The sequence below is a fragment of the Quercus lobata genome, chromosome 3, assembly GCF_001633185.2.
Source record: "Quercus lobata isolate SW786 chromosome 3, ValleyOak3.0 Primary Assembly, whole genome shotgun sequence".
Taxonomy (NCBI): Eukaryota; Viridiplantae; Streptophyta; class Magnoliopsida; order Fagales; family Fagaceae; genus Quercus; species Quercus lobata.
The window spans coordinates 16,964,268-16,982,426 of record NC_044906.1 but is presented as its reverse complement, the minus strand read 5'-3'; the positions used below and the strand labels follow the sequence as shown (position 1 = coordinate 16,982,426).

The 18,159-nt window shown below is 34.3% G+C and overlaps 2 protein-coding genes and 1 long non-coding RNA gene across 3 annotated transcripts; all 3 read right to left on the bottom strand.

Annotated features, from left to right (window-relative positions):
• Nucleotides 1–1,411: 1,411 nt before the first annotated feature.
• On the bottom strand, nt 1,412–3,001 carry LOC115979702. Its single transcript, XR_004089158.1, has 4 exons — nt 2,931–3,001; nt 2,347–2,438; nt 1,743–1,880; nt 1,412–1,663 (listed from the first exon to the last, which is right to left on the bottom strand). It is a non-coding gene; the product is annotated as an uncharacterized LOC115979702 (long non-coding RNA).
• Nucleotides 3,002–3,315: 314 nt separating this feature from the next.
• Nucleotides 3,316–5,006, bottom strand: LOC115979518. Its single transcript, XM_031101572.1, has 3 exons — nt 4,923–5,006; nt 3,848–4,805; nt 3,316–3,409 (listed from the first exon to the last, which is right to left on the bottom strand). The coding sequence occupies exons 1-2, from the start codon at nt 4,929–4,931 to the stop codon at nt 3,960–3,962; spliced, it is 855 nt and encodes a 284-aa protein (XP_030957432.1). The 5' UTR covers nt 4,932–5,006; the 3' UTR covers nt 3,316–3,409; nt 3,848–3,959.
• Nucleotides 5,007–5,191: 185 nt separating this feature from the next.
• LOC115980444 (TMV resistance protein N-like) lies at nt 5,192–8,085 on the bottom strand. The gene is made up of 5 exons (XM_031102694.1): nt 7,940–8,085; nt 6,279–7,386; nt 5,838–6,110; nt 5,342–5,738; nt 5,192–5,208 (listed from the first exon to the last, which is right to left on the bottom strand). Exons 1-5 carry the CDS (start codon nt 8,083–8,085, stop codon nt 5,192–5,194), a joined length of 1,941 nt encoding a protein of 646 aa, XP_030958554.1.
• Nucleotides 8,086–18,159: the final 10,074 nt, after the last annotated feature.

Sequence of the window (18,159 nt, the reverse complement as noted above, 5' to 3'; positions counted from 1 at the left end):
TGTTTGGGGCTTGGGAATCTCTGTTTGTCTCAGAGTTTTTTTTGGCAACTGATGAGTGGGAGAGTCTGAGTTGAGAAAGTAGGATGAGAGTTGTGATTTATATATAGTTTTTGTTAAAGCATTTGACTGAGTTGTGATTTATAAAGTGATAATATATAAAACATTTGATTGTTTGAGACTTTGACTGTTTGTTGGTAGTGGGGCAATATTGGGAATGGGCAACAGAGATAAAGAGAAAGGAGATAAAGGACATATAATACATTATAAATTAGTAGTGGGGATACCGGTGTGTTTGGGGCAATGGGTGACAAACATAAAGAGACAAAATGACTAAGATTAAAAAAATATATAAAGAAACAAAATGAAATAAATAATATAATATATATTCGACACAAATTTATCAAAATAAAATTGGCAATGTTTGATTAGTCCTTTTGTGAGATAATAAATATAATTTTTATTTTATTTGTAGATCATGAGAAACTCAACTACAATATTTGATTTTTTTTAAAAGAAAAGATTAAAATTCAACATATATGGATGCAGTTGTGAATTTTTTTGATTTTTTTTTTAGCTTATCTCTGGTCCCCCCTAGCTTTAAATCCTAGGTCTGTCCCTGCTTAGCATCTTGACCTTAAAGTGGCAATGTGGCATTATACTACAATAGTAAAACATTTGGCATCAAATCTTGCTCCTCTTTAAATAATCTAATGACTAAACATACCAATATAACAAGAAAATGTATTCATCAACGGATGATCAATTGGCTTTATAAATTAAAAAAAAAAAAAAAAAAAAAAAAAAAAAAAACTAAAATCATAAGCTACAAGATAAAATAAATAGAAATTGAACTGAAATATAAATAAAAAGATAAGAAATTTTTTGCACCTCTTAAGATTTAAAACTATTTTCCCTTAACTTCAATTAAGAAAACTCTTTATTAAAAAAAAGAAGAAGAAGAAAGTAATTGAATAAGAATGTGACTATCAGACTACTAAATTAATGGAAGTCAATGAAGAGTGAGAGTAGAAAAATTGCACCAAGATGAGACTTTTTATTAGAATTGAGTGGTTCATGGCTGAAAAAGTAAAGTACTGGGAAATGGAAATTAATTTCTGGAGTTGAATGAAAAAGAAACTAGGCTAGTGTAGTGGCTACGTGTTTGGGAAAGCAATTTTGAGGCTTGTAAGGGACATGGGCGGGCGCAATCAATTTCCTTGAAGGGGGGCCAGCTCATAAAAAAAAGAACGTATTGAGTCACATTTTTAGTTTTTAACCTACAATAAACTATTTTGTAAAATTTTTGTAGGGGCCTTGGCCCCCCTGCTATACACACAGTTCCGCCCCTGGGGGCTTTCACGGTCATTGAAGTTGAGGCGTTGGCAGCAAGACAAGCACTGAAATTTGCAACGGAAATTGGTGTCGACCGGGTTATCTTGGAAGGAGACTCTGAGTTCCTCATCAATGCTCTTGAGAGTGGCTGCAGTTTCCTTGCACAATTTGGTCATATTGCGAATGACGTGCAGTACCTTGCATCTTTTTTCCTAGCTTTAAGTGTTTCTCATGTACGTAGGCATTGTAACTCTCATTCACTTGCGAGACGAGTTGTTTTCTCCCCTTATTTGTTAGTCTGGATGGAAGATTATGCCCCCAGAAATTGAATCTGTACTTCAAGTTGATTTAAAAAACCTCCCTCAATAATAAGCTCTAAACTTCTTCCAAAAAAAGAATATTATGGGTACCTCTAACGATCTTGTCATGTGCTAACAAGCCCTTTTTTCTTTCCGTTTTATGGTAACTAGTCTGCATATAAGCCTTGGCTGCACTGAAGCAAAATCTGCCACATTCTTGACGTTGCACAAACACCAATATAATGAGAACTGCAAAAAACCCACAATTAACTTAATTGAAATGTAAATGGCATCTGGATGCAGATAATCAAAGTTCATTACCATCCAAAATCCCTCCTTTAATTTGAGGATTGTACAGCCTAATATCAAACCACAAGAACTAAGAAAGAAGAGCAACTCACATTGAGAGTGCAAAATAACAAGATTTATTTTCAACTTCCAGCATAAGCAAAGCAACTACATCTTGATTTAATGCATGGAACTTTAAGCTCATTTTTTTTCTTATATAGGCCTTCCCCTGCCTTTGTCATTAAGTTACCAACTCAAAATTTCTGACAAGGTTCTTTATAGATAATTAGTAACTAAACCAAATAAAAACTCTTCCTTATCACTGAGTAGCTAACATGATTACAAATTCATGAGCACAAAACAATAACTAAGGCTTCCTAACAATAACATGTAAAAGGGTGTTGTTAGGGATGACAAATAAGTGCACCTGAGATAGTGCATTTCATCCTCCAAGCTTATGTCAGGGCAGGACAAGAAAATCCATTGGAGAGCATTAGGCTTTTTTGTCCAAACTTTTGTCTGACGTAAAAAGAAACAAAACCTAATTATCAAATCACACCAAACAAAAAGAAATTGCACTTCAATATATCTCACATAAGCCACATGGATCAGCATATCAAATAGAGGAGTAAATTAGCTTAGCAAACACCAAAGAGCACTCTTAAAAGAGAAATCTCCCCTCCCCCACTTTTGACAAACACAAAATTTTCAAATCTCAATGTCAATATCTGTTAAATCATCAAATTCCAAATTGCTAAGATAAAGATCCTAGCTGCATCCACAAACTTAATATGGCAGAAGAGATTCTCTCTTACAGCCTAGAAGATTTGCCATCCTTCTCCCGCCCAAACCAATTTCCAAAAATGACTTAAAAGAAAATAATTTCAATATCATAATAGTACCTTCTTCAATTTTTGATTAAAAGGTTTTCATATTTCTTTCACTCATGGAATCAAGTGTTAAACAAGTGCTAGGCAAGAATATATGAAATCAAGAGAGATGAAAGCTCACCTTGAAATTCTCTTCGAATGACCGGACTTATGGAGGAGACAACTTGTTTGATGCTGTGGATCTTGTGGGAGACCGATGGTCATGAAGTGGTGGTCTGGTGCTATGGTATGAAGAGGGGCTATTTAGGAGATAAAAATGAAGAGGGGTTGAATGGGAGAAGATGAAAGAACCAAATATAAATTGATGCCCCTCAAATGAATTTTATGTTAAACAATCAAACTTAGAGAAGTTAAATAAACAATAATAACTATCTTCTGGTATGCAATTTAGAATCTCAATGCATGTGGTAAATATGAACTTTAATTTCTCAAAATTAGTAAGAAATAAAAACATAAATATTGAATGGATAGAAGAATAGAATCATAAACTGCACAATTTTTTGTCTTTTTCCCCTCTTTTTGTTATCTTCATTGACTGAATCAAGCCAATACAACTCCCTCCCAGTGAGCCCTTAAAAAAAAATGTTCCAAGTCCTAAGCCTGCAAAGATAGAAATTTTTACATTAAAACTCAACAGGGAGAAGATCATATAAATTCCTATAAAGAAAATATTGGGCCGCAAGTTTGCACAAGAAGAAAGAATAGACATCAAAACAAAGGGAAAAAAATTTGTTCAATGTCTGAAAAGTTATAATAGAAAGAAATTTTGAATAGTCTTATAACACATGGATAGTCCTATAAATCAGCACACAAAGGTTTGAGAAAAATAAGTCTGAACCAGTTTGAAGCCAAACTTAATTTGTCCCAACTGAAATCATAACATAGTCAATTGAAATTACACTCAACCAGCTCCAGTGTTAGGCTCATTGTTGGAGCTCGAGTATTTTGACTTGCCAATATTGTCAGCAGGTTGCAAAAATTTTAGATGAATTTTTGAAATGCTTTGTAAGGGACGGAGCAAGAATGTCAAAATAGTACCTTGAAATAATTATTCATTCAATTTTTTTATAAAGAGGTTGTCATTTTCTTCGATCATTTGGACACCGGCAATGATCTTGAGCTCCCTACAAACAATTGCTACTCCTTGCTACTATAAGGACCTCTTTCTCCTGTTGCTGATTTTTCTTGCTTTTAGTAATGGTTGACCAGAAGTGCTCCTGATTGGGCACAAGGTATGGTACGGTTTGCGCAGGATAAAATGGCAACCTCGAGGAAGAAATGGTTTGAGCCGTTGGTGCGCAATTCTCTTTGAAATTCGATTGCCTTGTGGTTGGACTAGTTCATCATGGTTTTCATGGCAGATGGCCGAATTATGAAGACCACAAATACATTTCACATGGACCCCCATCCTTGCAATGGTAGGAGCAATTTCTCTGCCAAATGTACTAGTCCAAAGAGAGATTTTACATGAAATTTCAACATGATTCCAATCTCCTTGAATCAAGTTTCCAACTTCCTGCTGCAACAACCTATGAGATGCACCATAAAACCATCGATGATCACAATGCATTTTATCAAAGAATTTCTTTACTAGCGTTCGTTTATGACCGTTGGTGAAAATGTCAACAACACAAGCAAAATCGTATTCATCTTCATCCACCAGACAAAAAGCAACACAAAGAGCAAATGCTGGAAATTCTGGACCAACCCACAATGATATGGAACTTTCAATGCTTTGATGGTTGAACCACTTTGGTATCTTATTTCCTGGTAATATAATGTGACAATCACATGGAGTGTCATCGTCATAATAATCTCGTAACCAATACTCACTTTTACAGAACTCACTTTGAAATTCAGAGAACTTGGAAGGAGGGACCCAGGTAGGAAGATCAGTCTGTTGCGATAGTCTCCTAGGTGACTGAAAATCCAATAATTTCTCATCTCTCACACCAAAACACGCCATATTTTGTGGAAGCACTAAAATTCTTCCAAACTGCATACAATTAGGAAATTAAAAAAAAAAATTAAAAGAGAATTTAAATTCGTAAATTTAGAAAAACATTTGAGAATGTAACCAAAATTGTTATTAATAAATTTAAGAGAGAGATACCTGAAGCATTATTTTGCTTAATGATTCTGAATTCAAGGAGAAGCATTGTGATGCATTTACTCCTCTTATAGTTTTTGGAAGCTTTGGAATTTCCTGAAGGAAATAGGAATTTGGAAATTCAAGCCAACGTAATCGATTGAATCTAATAATGCTTTTTGGGAGAGTAAATTCATCACTCTGTATGCATAAATGTCGCAATGAGACTGGGCCACAATTCAAAATAAAATCTATTTCTGAACTACTTTTAGAAAAATAAAGACCTAGACATGTCAAGCTGCTCTGAAATCTATATTTGGAAAAGTCATTGTAATAATTGCACAACACTTGTCTATCAATCTCCATGTCCTTTAGAAATTTGACATCACCCCAAATATGGAGACTGTGAAGATGTAAATTATATATGCTACTTGGAAGAAGACCTGAACCTAGGTGTAATTCCTCAAGCCCAGTGAGATTTCCAAATGATAGGGGCAACTCTTTAATAGCAGTCCCAATAAATGTTAGATACTTTAAACCATCCATTTCATGCGGAATATCAGGGAACTTCTCAAGCCTTTTGCACATATAAAGATTTAAATGTTTAAGAGATTTCGTCATGAGGCAGCTTGGAAGAATTCGAAGTTCAGTGCAGTCGAAGAGGTCCCACTTTTCAAGCTTGTCAAGACATCCAACAGAGTCATGAACTTCAACTAAATTTCTACATTCATTGAGATTCAATTGCTTTATGTTTGGGGTTGCAATGGATAAGTCAGATAATTTCTTTATGTATTGACATGAACGAAAATTCATATAGGTCAAGTTTCTGAACTGTCCCATCTGTAGGAAGAAAAAAAAAATTTAGCTTCAACAAATTAAGTTTAAGAGATAGTTTAATGAAGAAAAAATCAATCAATCAATAAATAAAAATGACTATACCTCAAGTAGTCTGTCCAATATAACCTGACTTTCTGGCATGTTGAGTGCAATAAGTTTTTGAGGACGAAAATTGAATGGTAAGGAAGAGAAAGGAAATTCGGGCCAATCAAGTAACCTTAATTCATTGGGAAGATATTCAATACCCCCACAAATATCTACATTATTAACTATAAGGTACTTGAGATTTTTCATCTTTTCAAGACATTTAGCTTCTAATTGCAACTTTGCTCGTTTAGGTGAGCATATCATCAGGCCTCGAATTTTTTTTGATCCCTAATTAGGAAAAACATTTAGTGAATCACATCATGCAAAAGAATTCACCAAAAATATAATAACTATTATATATATATATATATATATCCAGCAAAAACCAAAAATTAAGAAATTCATTAAATTTTCCCTATCAAGAAAAGGGAAAAGGGGAATGAAACCAAGTTATACCGTATTTTTCGTCAATACTTCAAGAGAATCCTCATAACACCATAGCCTGCTACGCATTCCAGGTATATGTGGCGATTCTTGTCGAACAATTTCTCTACCCATTTGTTCTACCAAGTCATGCATCCATAATTTATCATGTCGATCAACAGTTATGAGACACTTCTCAGTAAGTCTTTGAATACCAATAATTGGGTATAAATTGCAAGAATTTAGTATATCTACAACATAACTCTTGCAAAATCCCTTGAATAAACATGCAATATCAAGAAAAATATCTCGTTCAGTTTCATCCAATCCTTCATAACTCTTTTGGAGTATTTTTTGAATTTCTTTGTTAGGAATTTTTTCATACTTATTTAATGCGCTTTTCCATTCCATTTTATTTCTTCCATACAAATCAGCACCTAATATTGCTAGAGCTAGTGGAATGCCTTTAGCATAGCTTATAAATTGGTTTGCAATTTCTAAATAATCTTCCTTGGGTTTGTTTCTTTGGAACGCATGCAAACAAAATAATTCATGAGCTTCATGATCATCTAATTCCTTAACCCTATAGGTTAAAAGACCTTTTCCAAGAGTAGCTAGCAAGTTTTTGTCTCTTGTGGTTATAATGATTCTACTTCCAGAAGCAAACAAATCACATTTTCCAATTAATGTTTCTATTTGGTCTGATCTATCCACATCATCAAGAATTAAAAGAATCCTTTTATTGGAAAGTCTTTCCTTTATCAAATTGATTCCTCTGCATGCATTGTGAACCTTCAAATTTATACCCCCTAAAATATCATAAAGAAGTGTCTCTTGTAATTTGATTGCACCATCAAATGTCTCAAACTTGTCTTTAACATTTTCTAGAAAGCTGCTTCCTTCAAAATGAACATAAATCATGTTATAAACGGCTTTAGCCGTGGTAGTCTTGCCCACTCCACCAAGGCCATACACCTTTATCACACGAACATCATTTGACCCAATATCTAAAAGTAATTTTATGGCTTCTACACGATGACTTATTCCAACTGGATATTTAGCAACAAATAATGGCATGCGGTTTAATTTAAAATTTGAGATCTCTTTGACAATTTCTTGGATAAATTTGGACTCACTGCAACTATCATTCACAAAGCATAAAAACATGAGGTGAGTTAGAGTATAAAATAGAAATATCAACATGAACTAAATTCAAGAGGTTTAATTTTTGTATTAAAACTAAACTATTTTTAATTAAACTGGCATATGTAATTTATAGATCTTATCATTTTTATTGGATTAGGATTTTTTTTTTTTTTTTTTGCTAGGAAATTAGTTTTAGGCTTTTGGCACAAATTTCTTGGAAAATTCAAAATTATTAAGAATGCCTTTTTAAAATTTCTAAATAATACGTGGGAGAAATTCCTAATAAATTGGCAACATAAGCTAATATTAAGTTCTTTTATTTTTATCATTAATCTATAGCTCATTACCTTAGTATAAATATGATGAGAAAAAAAAAATGCTTTAATAATTTTTCAAAACTAGAGAGCCGGGGGGGGGGGGGGAGGAGGGGAGGGAGGGGAATCAAACGGTTAGGGGTTGTTGTTGTTGTTGTTTAACAATGGAATCTAGTGGTCATCACAAAATCATTAAAACTAGTAAAAATACAACAATAATCATTAAATACATACTTGTGCTTGTAATGCCAACCATGTATATTGGATGCTTCACATAGAGCTTCCCTCCACCTTTGTACCTTCTCGTTATCTTTGAATTTTTCTTCATGTTTAGCTAGTTCTTCCTCAAACTTTCCTTTTTTAACTTCCAATGGATCCATGTTGTAAAAAATTGGTCGCACCAACTGATCATTCTTCTTACACTCAATAATCTGGACAAGTTCATCTAAGCACCAAGTCGAGGATGCATAATTTTTAGAGAATATGATTATTGAAACCATTGAGCTCTCAATGGTTTTGAGATGTTGTGCAGAAATTTGTTCTTCTCTTAGGAGATTATCAACGATGAAGGTGTGAATACCCTGACGACGCAAAGTGTTACACAAATGACCCGCGAAACCAAGGCAGATATCTTCACCTTCGAAACTCAAGAAGACATTAAAGTTCTTGTATCGATGGGCGAAAGAGGTTGATGATGCTCCTTTGCTGGTCATAAGAGCCATTGGATTTTATGAGGAGATGTAAGAAGATCTGAAAGGAGGAGAAAGAAAACCATAAAGGGATTGTCGATGTAATGTAACTAAGGAAAGTGAATTGAAAAATTAGGATGAAGGTGAAAGCATTCAAGAGGAGCCTTTCATATAGACGCTTTTTATTACTTTGGGTGTGACCAATAACTCTTTAACTTTCCAAATGTCATACTGATTTGTAAAATTATTGAATTATCCAGGAGTACAATAAATGCCTACTCTTTCCTTTTACTTGAATAATTGATCCCACTATAAATTTAATTATTAAGACCTATATTTATATGAGAATAAGGAGTACGCATTAATTTTACACTCGTAGTATTCTAAAAATACTTGATTGATTCATTGCAATTTCATGGAAGTTTCTTGGCACAAAACCGAACATTAGAGCACATAAAATAAATAATTTCTTATCAGAAGTCAATCGAAGGTCAGTTGTTTTTATTGTTGTTGTTGTCGTTGTTATTTTTATTATTAGCTTCATCCCACATGCACACTTTTCAAAAAGAAAATTTTGATGAAAAAAATAATTTTGATAATGAAAAAATAATTTTGCAAAAGAATGAACATGATGATAATATTGACTTAGATGTTATGGATTAGACAAGATTATGATGAAAAGAAATTATTATTTTGGCTAATATGTTATATATTTTATAGAATATGTTATATATTTTGGCTAATATGTTAGTTTAATTAATTTGAAGTTATATATATATATATATATATATGTTAATTTGATTTATTTAGTTAGTTTTGTTAAATATTATTATATAAATGATTATTATATTAGTCATTAGTTTAAATATATTTTGCATTTATAACGAGTTTTCATCTTCTATTTATATTTTTATATATAATTTTTTTATAAATTTTTTTATATATATCTTATAATGCACATACAAAAAATTAAAAAATATTCACGATACAATCAGTGTTTTAATAATTATGTATGTCCATATTATTTTTTCTACCAACAAAAATAAGTCCATATTTTAGCAACAACCAAAAAAAAAAGAAAAAAAAAAAAAGAAAACCCTTATGTATGCCCGTACCCGGTACCCTTCTAGAACTCTCTCGGTTTATTCATATATTAACAAACAAAACTCTCTCTCTTCATATAAAAACAAAAAAAAAAAAAACAAAACAAACCTCTTTCGGTTATACCTTTATACGAATATATGGTGTATTCAATGGATTGGAGCAAGAAAATGGAAAATGTTTTGGGTAGTGTTCGATCTGTTACCTTTGTTCCTCTGAGATTTTTGTTTTGATTCTCTTGTTGCTGTGGGGGTTTTTTAATTGTTGATGCTGGTCTCCCTTGTTGCTGTGCTTGTTGTTGGTGGTTTTCGTGGTTGCTCCTTTTGCTGGTTCTGGTAGTCTTCACTGGGTGTGTCTAGTCTTCCTGTGACTTGTTATTGCTTGTTTCCTGTCTTGGTCTTGGTCTTAGTCTTCTTTTGTGGTGTTTGATTGAGGATGAAGAGCCCATTGGTCACTCTTAATTTAAGTGCTTTTATACCAAATATCACTGTGCGTTTGATAAGTTTCTCAAAACGCAGTTCTTGTTAGCTAGCTGAATTAAGAGTATCTCCTGTAGATACTTTATACCTATTTTTTGGAGAAAAAAAATTTACTGTTCATGTTCCAACAGTAGGTCAAAACACAAAACTTTTCTAAATATTTTTTAAAGTTGTTATAGTGCTTCTCTGTATATAGAGAACACTGTAGTAACTCCAAATGAATTTTTATACTTAAAAAATTCATACATCTCAATTAAAAAAAATTCTCTCTCTCCTCTCACAACTACAAACACAACGGCTACAAACACAACAATCTTTCTCTCAAACATCTCTAAACTCAAGCATAATCATATTATCATAATACAAACTCAAAAACACAATTTTAAAATTAATCAAATCATAATAAAAAATAAAAATAAAAAATAAAAGAGAAGAAGACAGAAAACAGAATCCATCTGACCCATCTGGATTGCGTTGGGGACGAAGATGAGCAACAGCTTCAGTCTGGGCCAACCACTTTGGGACGAAGATGACCCATCTAGACTGCGTTGGGGACGAATGTTCTGGAATCAAGTTAAAAATAATAATAAAAAAATAAAAAATGAGAGAAAGCTGGAGAAAAAAAAAAAAAAAAAAAAAAAAGACAATGAGAACTGCTAGAATGTTCTTGAATGAGGGAGAAAAAGAAAATAAAAGAAGGAAGGGGGGGGATAGAGATAGGCAACGCGTGTGGAGGAAAAAAAAAAGAAAAAAGAAAAAAAGAAATGAAATGTATGGATGAAATGAAATGAGAGAAAGGAGAAATAATATAAAGAATAAAAAATCCTAATCAAGAAATGTTACCACAATATTTTCACAATAAATTTTAAGTAACAGATTGTTATTAGTTAACATTGGTGAGTAAAAAAATAATTTCAGTGGTGGGTTCAAATTAGAACTAGTAAAAACTTTCCACATAAATTTTGTTGTGAAAGTACTGTAAAAAATGTTGTAGACATAATACTTTCCATTGAAAAATATAATTGTTGGGAATAAATATAGGAAGAATAAATGATGATTAAAAAAAGAATAAAGAATAAATGAAAAAATGAAAAAATAATATTTAAATGAGATGGAGAAAATGATAGAGAATCTGTTGAAAAGTATATTTGAAAAAGTAGGTAAGTAAAAATTAAATGTCACTGTTCATTGTCCAAACAGTACAAAAATTTGGCTAATCTGCTGGAGATGCTCTAAGTGCGCTTTTAAAAAATGATATAAAAAGAAAAGTGCGCTTTCCCAATGGGAGCTTTTTTCCCCCCCTTTTTTTGAGAATCATTCCAAATCGGAGCTGGGGGTGTGATTTTGAAAACTCAATACTCTAAGTAAATGATGCTGCTTAGATGACTAGTTACATTTCTAATAAATGGTATTGTCTGTTTGCATCCATAAAATTCCCAGTTTTTATTATTATTGTTATTATTATTATTATTATTATTATTATTATTATTATTATTATTATTATGAGAATTTGTGTTAGACAGAAACAAGACACTGATGATGTCGAAAAATCAACAGTAAGTCACATGGTCTTCATGCACTCGAAACAACAATACCTACACAACAAATAGAGAAGACCTAACAGAGAGCACTGATGTGGTGCCGACCAAATACCCTCCGAAGGTTAAGTTAGAATTTCTTCACAACTCTAGAGTGTCAGAGCTAGGGTGAATTATGCGTACCTTTTTTTCCTGAGGGCCTTGGGTTTTTATAGTAGAGTGGAGTCGAACTCCTTTGCTTGCACCACAAGTCTTTTTCCTTATGGAAAGGGTCTCCATTAATGCGTGTGTGTTCCGGAATCCTCCTTGTGTTAGACTTCTAGTCATATTGGGACTCTATGGATTAGGGTTAACCTTGAGGTGCAAGTCGTTTCCATTTAGGATTTCTTGGAGACCACATAATGACCAATTGAGTGCCACGTAGCTTTTAATCCATCCACCCTGTGCCCGTTCACATAGGATCCGTTCACCATTAGCTCATTTGTCTAGAACCGTCAGGCTCATCCAAGTGGATCTGTCACCTCTAATTTTCTCCCTCTTCAATTGCCCCCTCACCCCATGGGTCCGTGACTTCTGAGTGGAAGGACCCATGCGGTGACGATTTAGTCTGTCCTATTGAGGGACATCCTAGCCTTGATAGGCAGGCCTAAGAACATTGATGACGAAGGACACGTGGCATTTACTGAATGATCGCTCACTAGGATCGAAGCGCCCCTTTGTCTTTCGTGCCGTTCTCTCTATATAAACCAAACTTTCCCTCCCATTTCTCTACTTTCTACTGAAATCAAAGATCAGAGCGCACCCGTTATCTTTGTCAGACGATCATTACTGTTCAGCTGTTTCATTCGCCATCAACGCCTCCCTACCGTCCAACTTTAACTTGGTAAGCATTCTTTTTCCTATACTTAAAAATTTTATGCACTCTTTATTTTTCGAAACTTTGTACTACCGTCATCCATTATAGACCCGTTAGAGTCTTAGGATTTACCGTCACGTGTAAGTCATGTCTAGTGCGTCAAGTAACCAGTTGTTTGTCCGCGACGGAACAGGCTACGATGAAATGTACTCGTCAACTCACTAGCTGCAATGAGCTATAGGCCCAAAGATACACCAGCAACCCTTACACTCAAAAGAACAGAAAAAGGGATTCACAAACAACTATAGAGCAAAACACCTCGTTCATGATAGAATTTTTAAAATTCTTGCGAAAAAAATCCTAGGTTAAGGATTTAAGATGCATTTTTTTTATGATTTTTCTATTGTTGGAATTTGATTATGTATGGTTAGTGTGTTTCTGCAGACCTGCTCATGGTCAATTGGACAGATTCCAAGAGACAAAAGCCTCCTCATATGTTTGGAACTTTTGTGCTTGTGATGGGGTTAGAGCGCTTCCATGCATTTCCCACATTTCAATTATGGGTGTTGCCTCTCTGGCCTGTAAATAGATAAATTGGATCTAAAGAATCTACCTAATCGTCCCTACAAAGGATTTCGAGCTCTCACACTTGCAGGGGAATTTGAAGTTAGGTCATGATTTCAAATTGATACATCAAGATCATTTTTTAATTAGTCATGTGTTTTAGGGTAAAGATAGTTGCCATGTATACAATGTTGTGGTGTCAACAAAATGATCACCACTGAAAACAGGCTCAATATAAGCACGGTACCAGTAGCATACATTAAAATGCAAATGACAAATGCAACATTTCTGAAGATCTATGATGGGATATAAAAACTCACCCATTTTTTTCTCTCCTTGAATGTCATCATCAAAGTCTATATCATGACTTGTTCAGAGGTATCTTCCATCTGATGTTGTATGTGCATGTATTGAGTACAATTCGTCGAAGTTCATGAAGGCTTTATTTCTGTAAAACGGCACCTCCAGGTGATCCTGCATGTATATTCACCCCAAAGGTAGATATCAAATCAAAACGTGAACATGAGATTAAATCAAAAGGTGAACCAAAAACTAGTATATTTATCACTTGCCACAATCATTTGTTTGGTATCATCCCAAGAAGATTCTTTACAACCTTGAATTAAGTCCACAAATTAGTGTAATTACTTTTCTAGACCTTTTTATCGCTGCCTTGATGCAAGGAGCACAAAAATTATTTCATAGGTACCACTGATGATCTCATCATGTAACAATCCATTTTTTCTTTTCGTTTAATGGTAAGTGGTCAGCTAATAAGCCTTGCCTGCCTTGAAGCAAAATCTGACACATTCTGGATGTTTCACAGACATCATTAGAATGAGAACTACACAAAACCCACAATTAACTTAATCAAAATGTAAGTTCCAGTCAATCTGGATGCAGATAATTAAAGGTCATTAGCATCCAAAAATCCCAACCTTTAATTTCTATAAACTATAAGGACTAAGAAAGAAGACCAACTCACATTGAGAGTGCAAAAGATCTAGATTTATTTTCATCTTCCAGTAGAAGCAAAGCAACTACATCTTGATTTAATGCATGGAACTTTAGCACATATTTTTTCATATACAATCCTTCCATTGCCTTTGTCATTAAGTTACCAACTCAAAATTTCTGACAAGCATCTTTCTTGATAATTATGAACTAAACCAAAAAAAAAAAAAAAAAAAAAAAAACCACTTTTATTATTGAGTAGCTAACATGATTACAAAATCATGAGCACAAAAAAGTAACTAAAGCTTCATTAAAATACATTTAAAGTACCTTAAAAAAATAACATTTAAAAGGGTATTGTTAGGGTCCTTAGGGATGACAAAAAACTGAAAACTGCATCCAAGAGAGTGCATTTCCTCTTCCAAGCTTATGTCAGGGCAGGACAAGAAAATCTGTTGGAGAGCATTAGGCTTTTTTGTCCAAACCTTTAACTGTCTGACGTGATATATAGAAAGAAACAAAACATAATTATCAAATCAAATCAAATCAAACACAAAGAAATTTCCATTCAATATATCTCACATAAGCCACACCGATCAGCATATCAAAGAGAGGAGTAAAGTAGGTTGGCAAACACCAAAGATCACACTTTAAAAAAGAAATCCAGCCCCCCTTTTGACAAATACAATTTCTTTCATACCTCAATGTCCATATCTGTTCAATCACCAAAGGCTAGATCCAATGGCACTTAAAGAAAAGATTTTCTAGTTGTTTCCCAAAATAAACCTTGTTTTCAAAATAATTCATACTTTTAAGCTTATGTTTTGTTGTGGAACAGCAAAAGTTCTAGCATCAATTATTGTGATTTGGGGCAGGTGGGAGCGCATTCATATGGACAAGAAAATAAAAAACCACATAAGGCAACAATATTTAACATGATTTGGCTAACTCCGTGCCTATGTCCACAAACAGCGCCAACAAAAATATCCACTATCAATGATATGAATTTTAATGACATAAATCAACACTCATAATTCATACAAAAAATACTCACAAACATAAACTAACAAATACAATACCCCAATAGACCCAATAAATCGCTCACACTCACAAACTCAAATAAATCTCTCACACTCACAATTCTACATCGAAGGCCAAACTTGTGCGGAGGTCTACCTTAAACCAATGTCAAAGGTGCACTAGGCATAATATTCTCTAGAACTATTCCAAGATCCAACCTTGAGCTTTGATACCAATTGTTGTGCAAAATCAGAAGCTCTAACATCAATTATTGTGATTTAGGGCTAGCAAAAGCAAATTCACATGGACAAGAAAATAAAACAGACAACTATATTTAATGTGGTTCGACCAACTCTATGCCTATGTCCACAGATAACACCAACAAAAATATCCAATATCAATGATATGGATTACAATGACATTAATCAACACTCGTATCTCATATAAACAACACTCACAAAAGTCACCAATATAAACTCACAAACCCAAAGCCTCAATACACCCAATAACTCTCTCACACTCACAAAAACAAACTTTCAACACATAACCACAGGTAATCTTTCAACCCCCAAAAAATCAACCAAACTACTATAGACACCCAATAACTCTCTCACACTCACAAACTCAAACAAACTTTCAACACATAACCACGGGTAATCTTTTAACCCCCCAAAAATCAACCAAACTAATGTAGACACCCACTTTGCAACTCTCATTCAACCTAACTTGATTTGCATTGCATGTCATCACCATTGCATGTCTCCAAGGCAAGAATATAATTTTGGCTATTTAAACCCCCCAAATACTTTTCATAAAACAAATCTTGAGGTCATAACGATCAAACCGATAGATCATGATCATTAATCAGACCACCATATTAAAAGATATCAAATAAACAAGTTTTAACGGTAAGGTTCACTTGAATAAATTAGATTCTAACCATAGGTTGTTATAATCTCTTAATTATGATTGGCCTATTTTTAGTCCAATTTAAATTAGGTGATGTGTCATAATCCTATTGGCTAAGAATAGGATTTATGGTAAGATTGCAAGTACCGAATCTAATCTAGGTCCAAGCATTTATTGATTCCTTGCAAAATAAGAAAAAATTGATTAATTAAATTAATTAATTAGATATATTTGGAATCAAATTTCTAAACTTGAGGACCAAAAAAAATGGAAGTCAAAATTCGGAGGAAATCAGGTCTGAGTTGAAAACAGAAACAATTGAAAGAAATTATATAATTGCATAAAAAATCAAACTGTACAAGCTGAAAAAAAAAATAGTATAACTTTAGACCGAAGTTTATATATATATATATATATATATATATATATGATACCAAATGGGGGTAAGCTACAACAAAGAAGTGCCGTTCAGAGGGCACTGGGGGCGGAAGCATAAATAGGTTACAAATGTAGTTCTGGTACAAGTGTAAGCTAAGGGGGAGGAAAATAAGAGAGTCATTCTGATTACAAGTGAAAGACCTCTGAGGTAATTCTAAGAGAAGTATAGAATTGAGCCTGCTGAAGATTGAGGCCAAGGATGCCTTATATAGATGGAGGGAACCTTGGATCCATTCAGGAGACTGCGTGAATTGCGGAGGGTGAAATGCTTTTACTTCCAGGTGAATATCTTTTCAGCCGAAAGCAACAGTGATTTCAATGATTCTGCTGGGGCACTGTTGAGTGAACAGTAACTGGTCACTGTTTATGAACAGTGTATTGTCCCCTTGCTTTTGTAAATAGTAACTCTGTATAGTGTTCTGGACTGTGCAGTGTATGGTGCTCTGTCAGTCAACTCTACAGTGCGGGTACTGTTCTGAATAGTAGCCGGTTTTGCAAAGGTGGTTCTTGAGCTAAACTGGGGGTCCTGGAGCTGTTCTGGAAATGCCTTAATCAGTATCATAGCTAGAGGGGTACCCTTCGTATGGATCAAACTCAGGGGGACCATCGTCATAGCCATGCTCATGGTATTTATCAAACAGATTACAAAACCCATAATAAAGGAGAGGTTCATAGTCTGCTTTCTGAGTCATGAACTGATTAGGAATTGTATAGTCAAGCCTTTGGGTGGTGAAGGCTTCTGAGTATGGCCTGGTGGTGAATACTGTAATTCTTCCAGTATTGCCAACAAAATGGTAGTTTTCCCATAGTTCTCCAGTGACATCTCGGAGTTCATTGTTGAAGTAGCTTTTCCAACATTCTACGAGGGCCAAAAGATCAGTGTAGGAAAGGTAAGAATCACCATCATACTAGGGGCCATTGTGAGTGTACCCGTTGATGAGTACAAGGTGGTGAGCAGGTTGAACAGTCATCCAATTGTTACCGTCCCATTGTGGGAAAGTGCTCCAGCATCTGATGGATACAAATGGACTTTTGATCGTAGTGACCACCTGTTGTATGATCAAAGGGAATTGACTGATTTGAATATGGTTCGTTAGTTTGATAAGTCTAAGGAAACCATATTCAAACATTCTTGAAAGCCAGCTTGGGTTTCTGTCTTCATCGTCTGCCCCGTCTTCATAGTTGACTATTAGACCAGGAAAAGGATGTTGTTTTTCATAAACCTTGTGACTGCTTCCAAAGTATTGGTTCCAGGTTACTTGGATGAAGGCAGTTTCAATGGCATCTGCTTCTTCACCTAAAACCGGGAAATGGGTGGTGACCATTATTTTAAAATGCATGAACCATAGGTCACATGATTCAGACATAGCCTTGCTTCTAAATATACGCTCTTGTATATCAGAAGGCAAGTTGGCAACAACACTTCTTAGCTGGTTTGGAGTCTTAAGACTTAACCTAGCATAATCAGTACCCATAATAGTCGTTTTATCCATTGAATGGATATCCTCTTTGCCAAAGAGTTGACTAGTGAGAATTGTATTTCCTGCCTCAAGCTCTACTAGGTGTAATTCTAGTGCCCGAAGGGTTCTTTGGAAAAGGTTATAGTGGTTTTGGGTAAAGGCTCTCTGAAGGTTATCAAGGATGAATTTAGTGGAAGGAGGGAGATTTGTGTATACTCCGTTGCTAAATTGCAAGGCCTTGTTCTTAACTTCTTGGAGGGTGATAGCCATATAACCACTAGAATATGTAACCGCAGTGGGGTACATAGGTTGAAGGGATGTTGCTTTTCTGGGTTCTTGGCCAGAAGAAGCGCCTTCATGCATTTTTTGAGGAAATCCCTGTATAGGTGCCTTTCCCTTTTTCTTTGAATTTGAAGAAGACATTCCTGTATCAACAAAATGGTTGT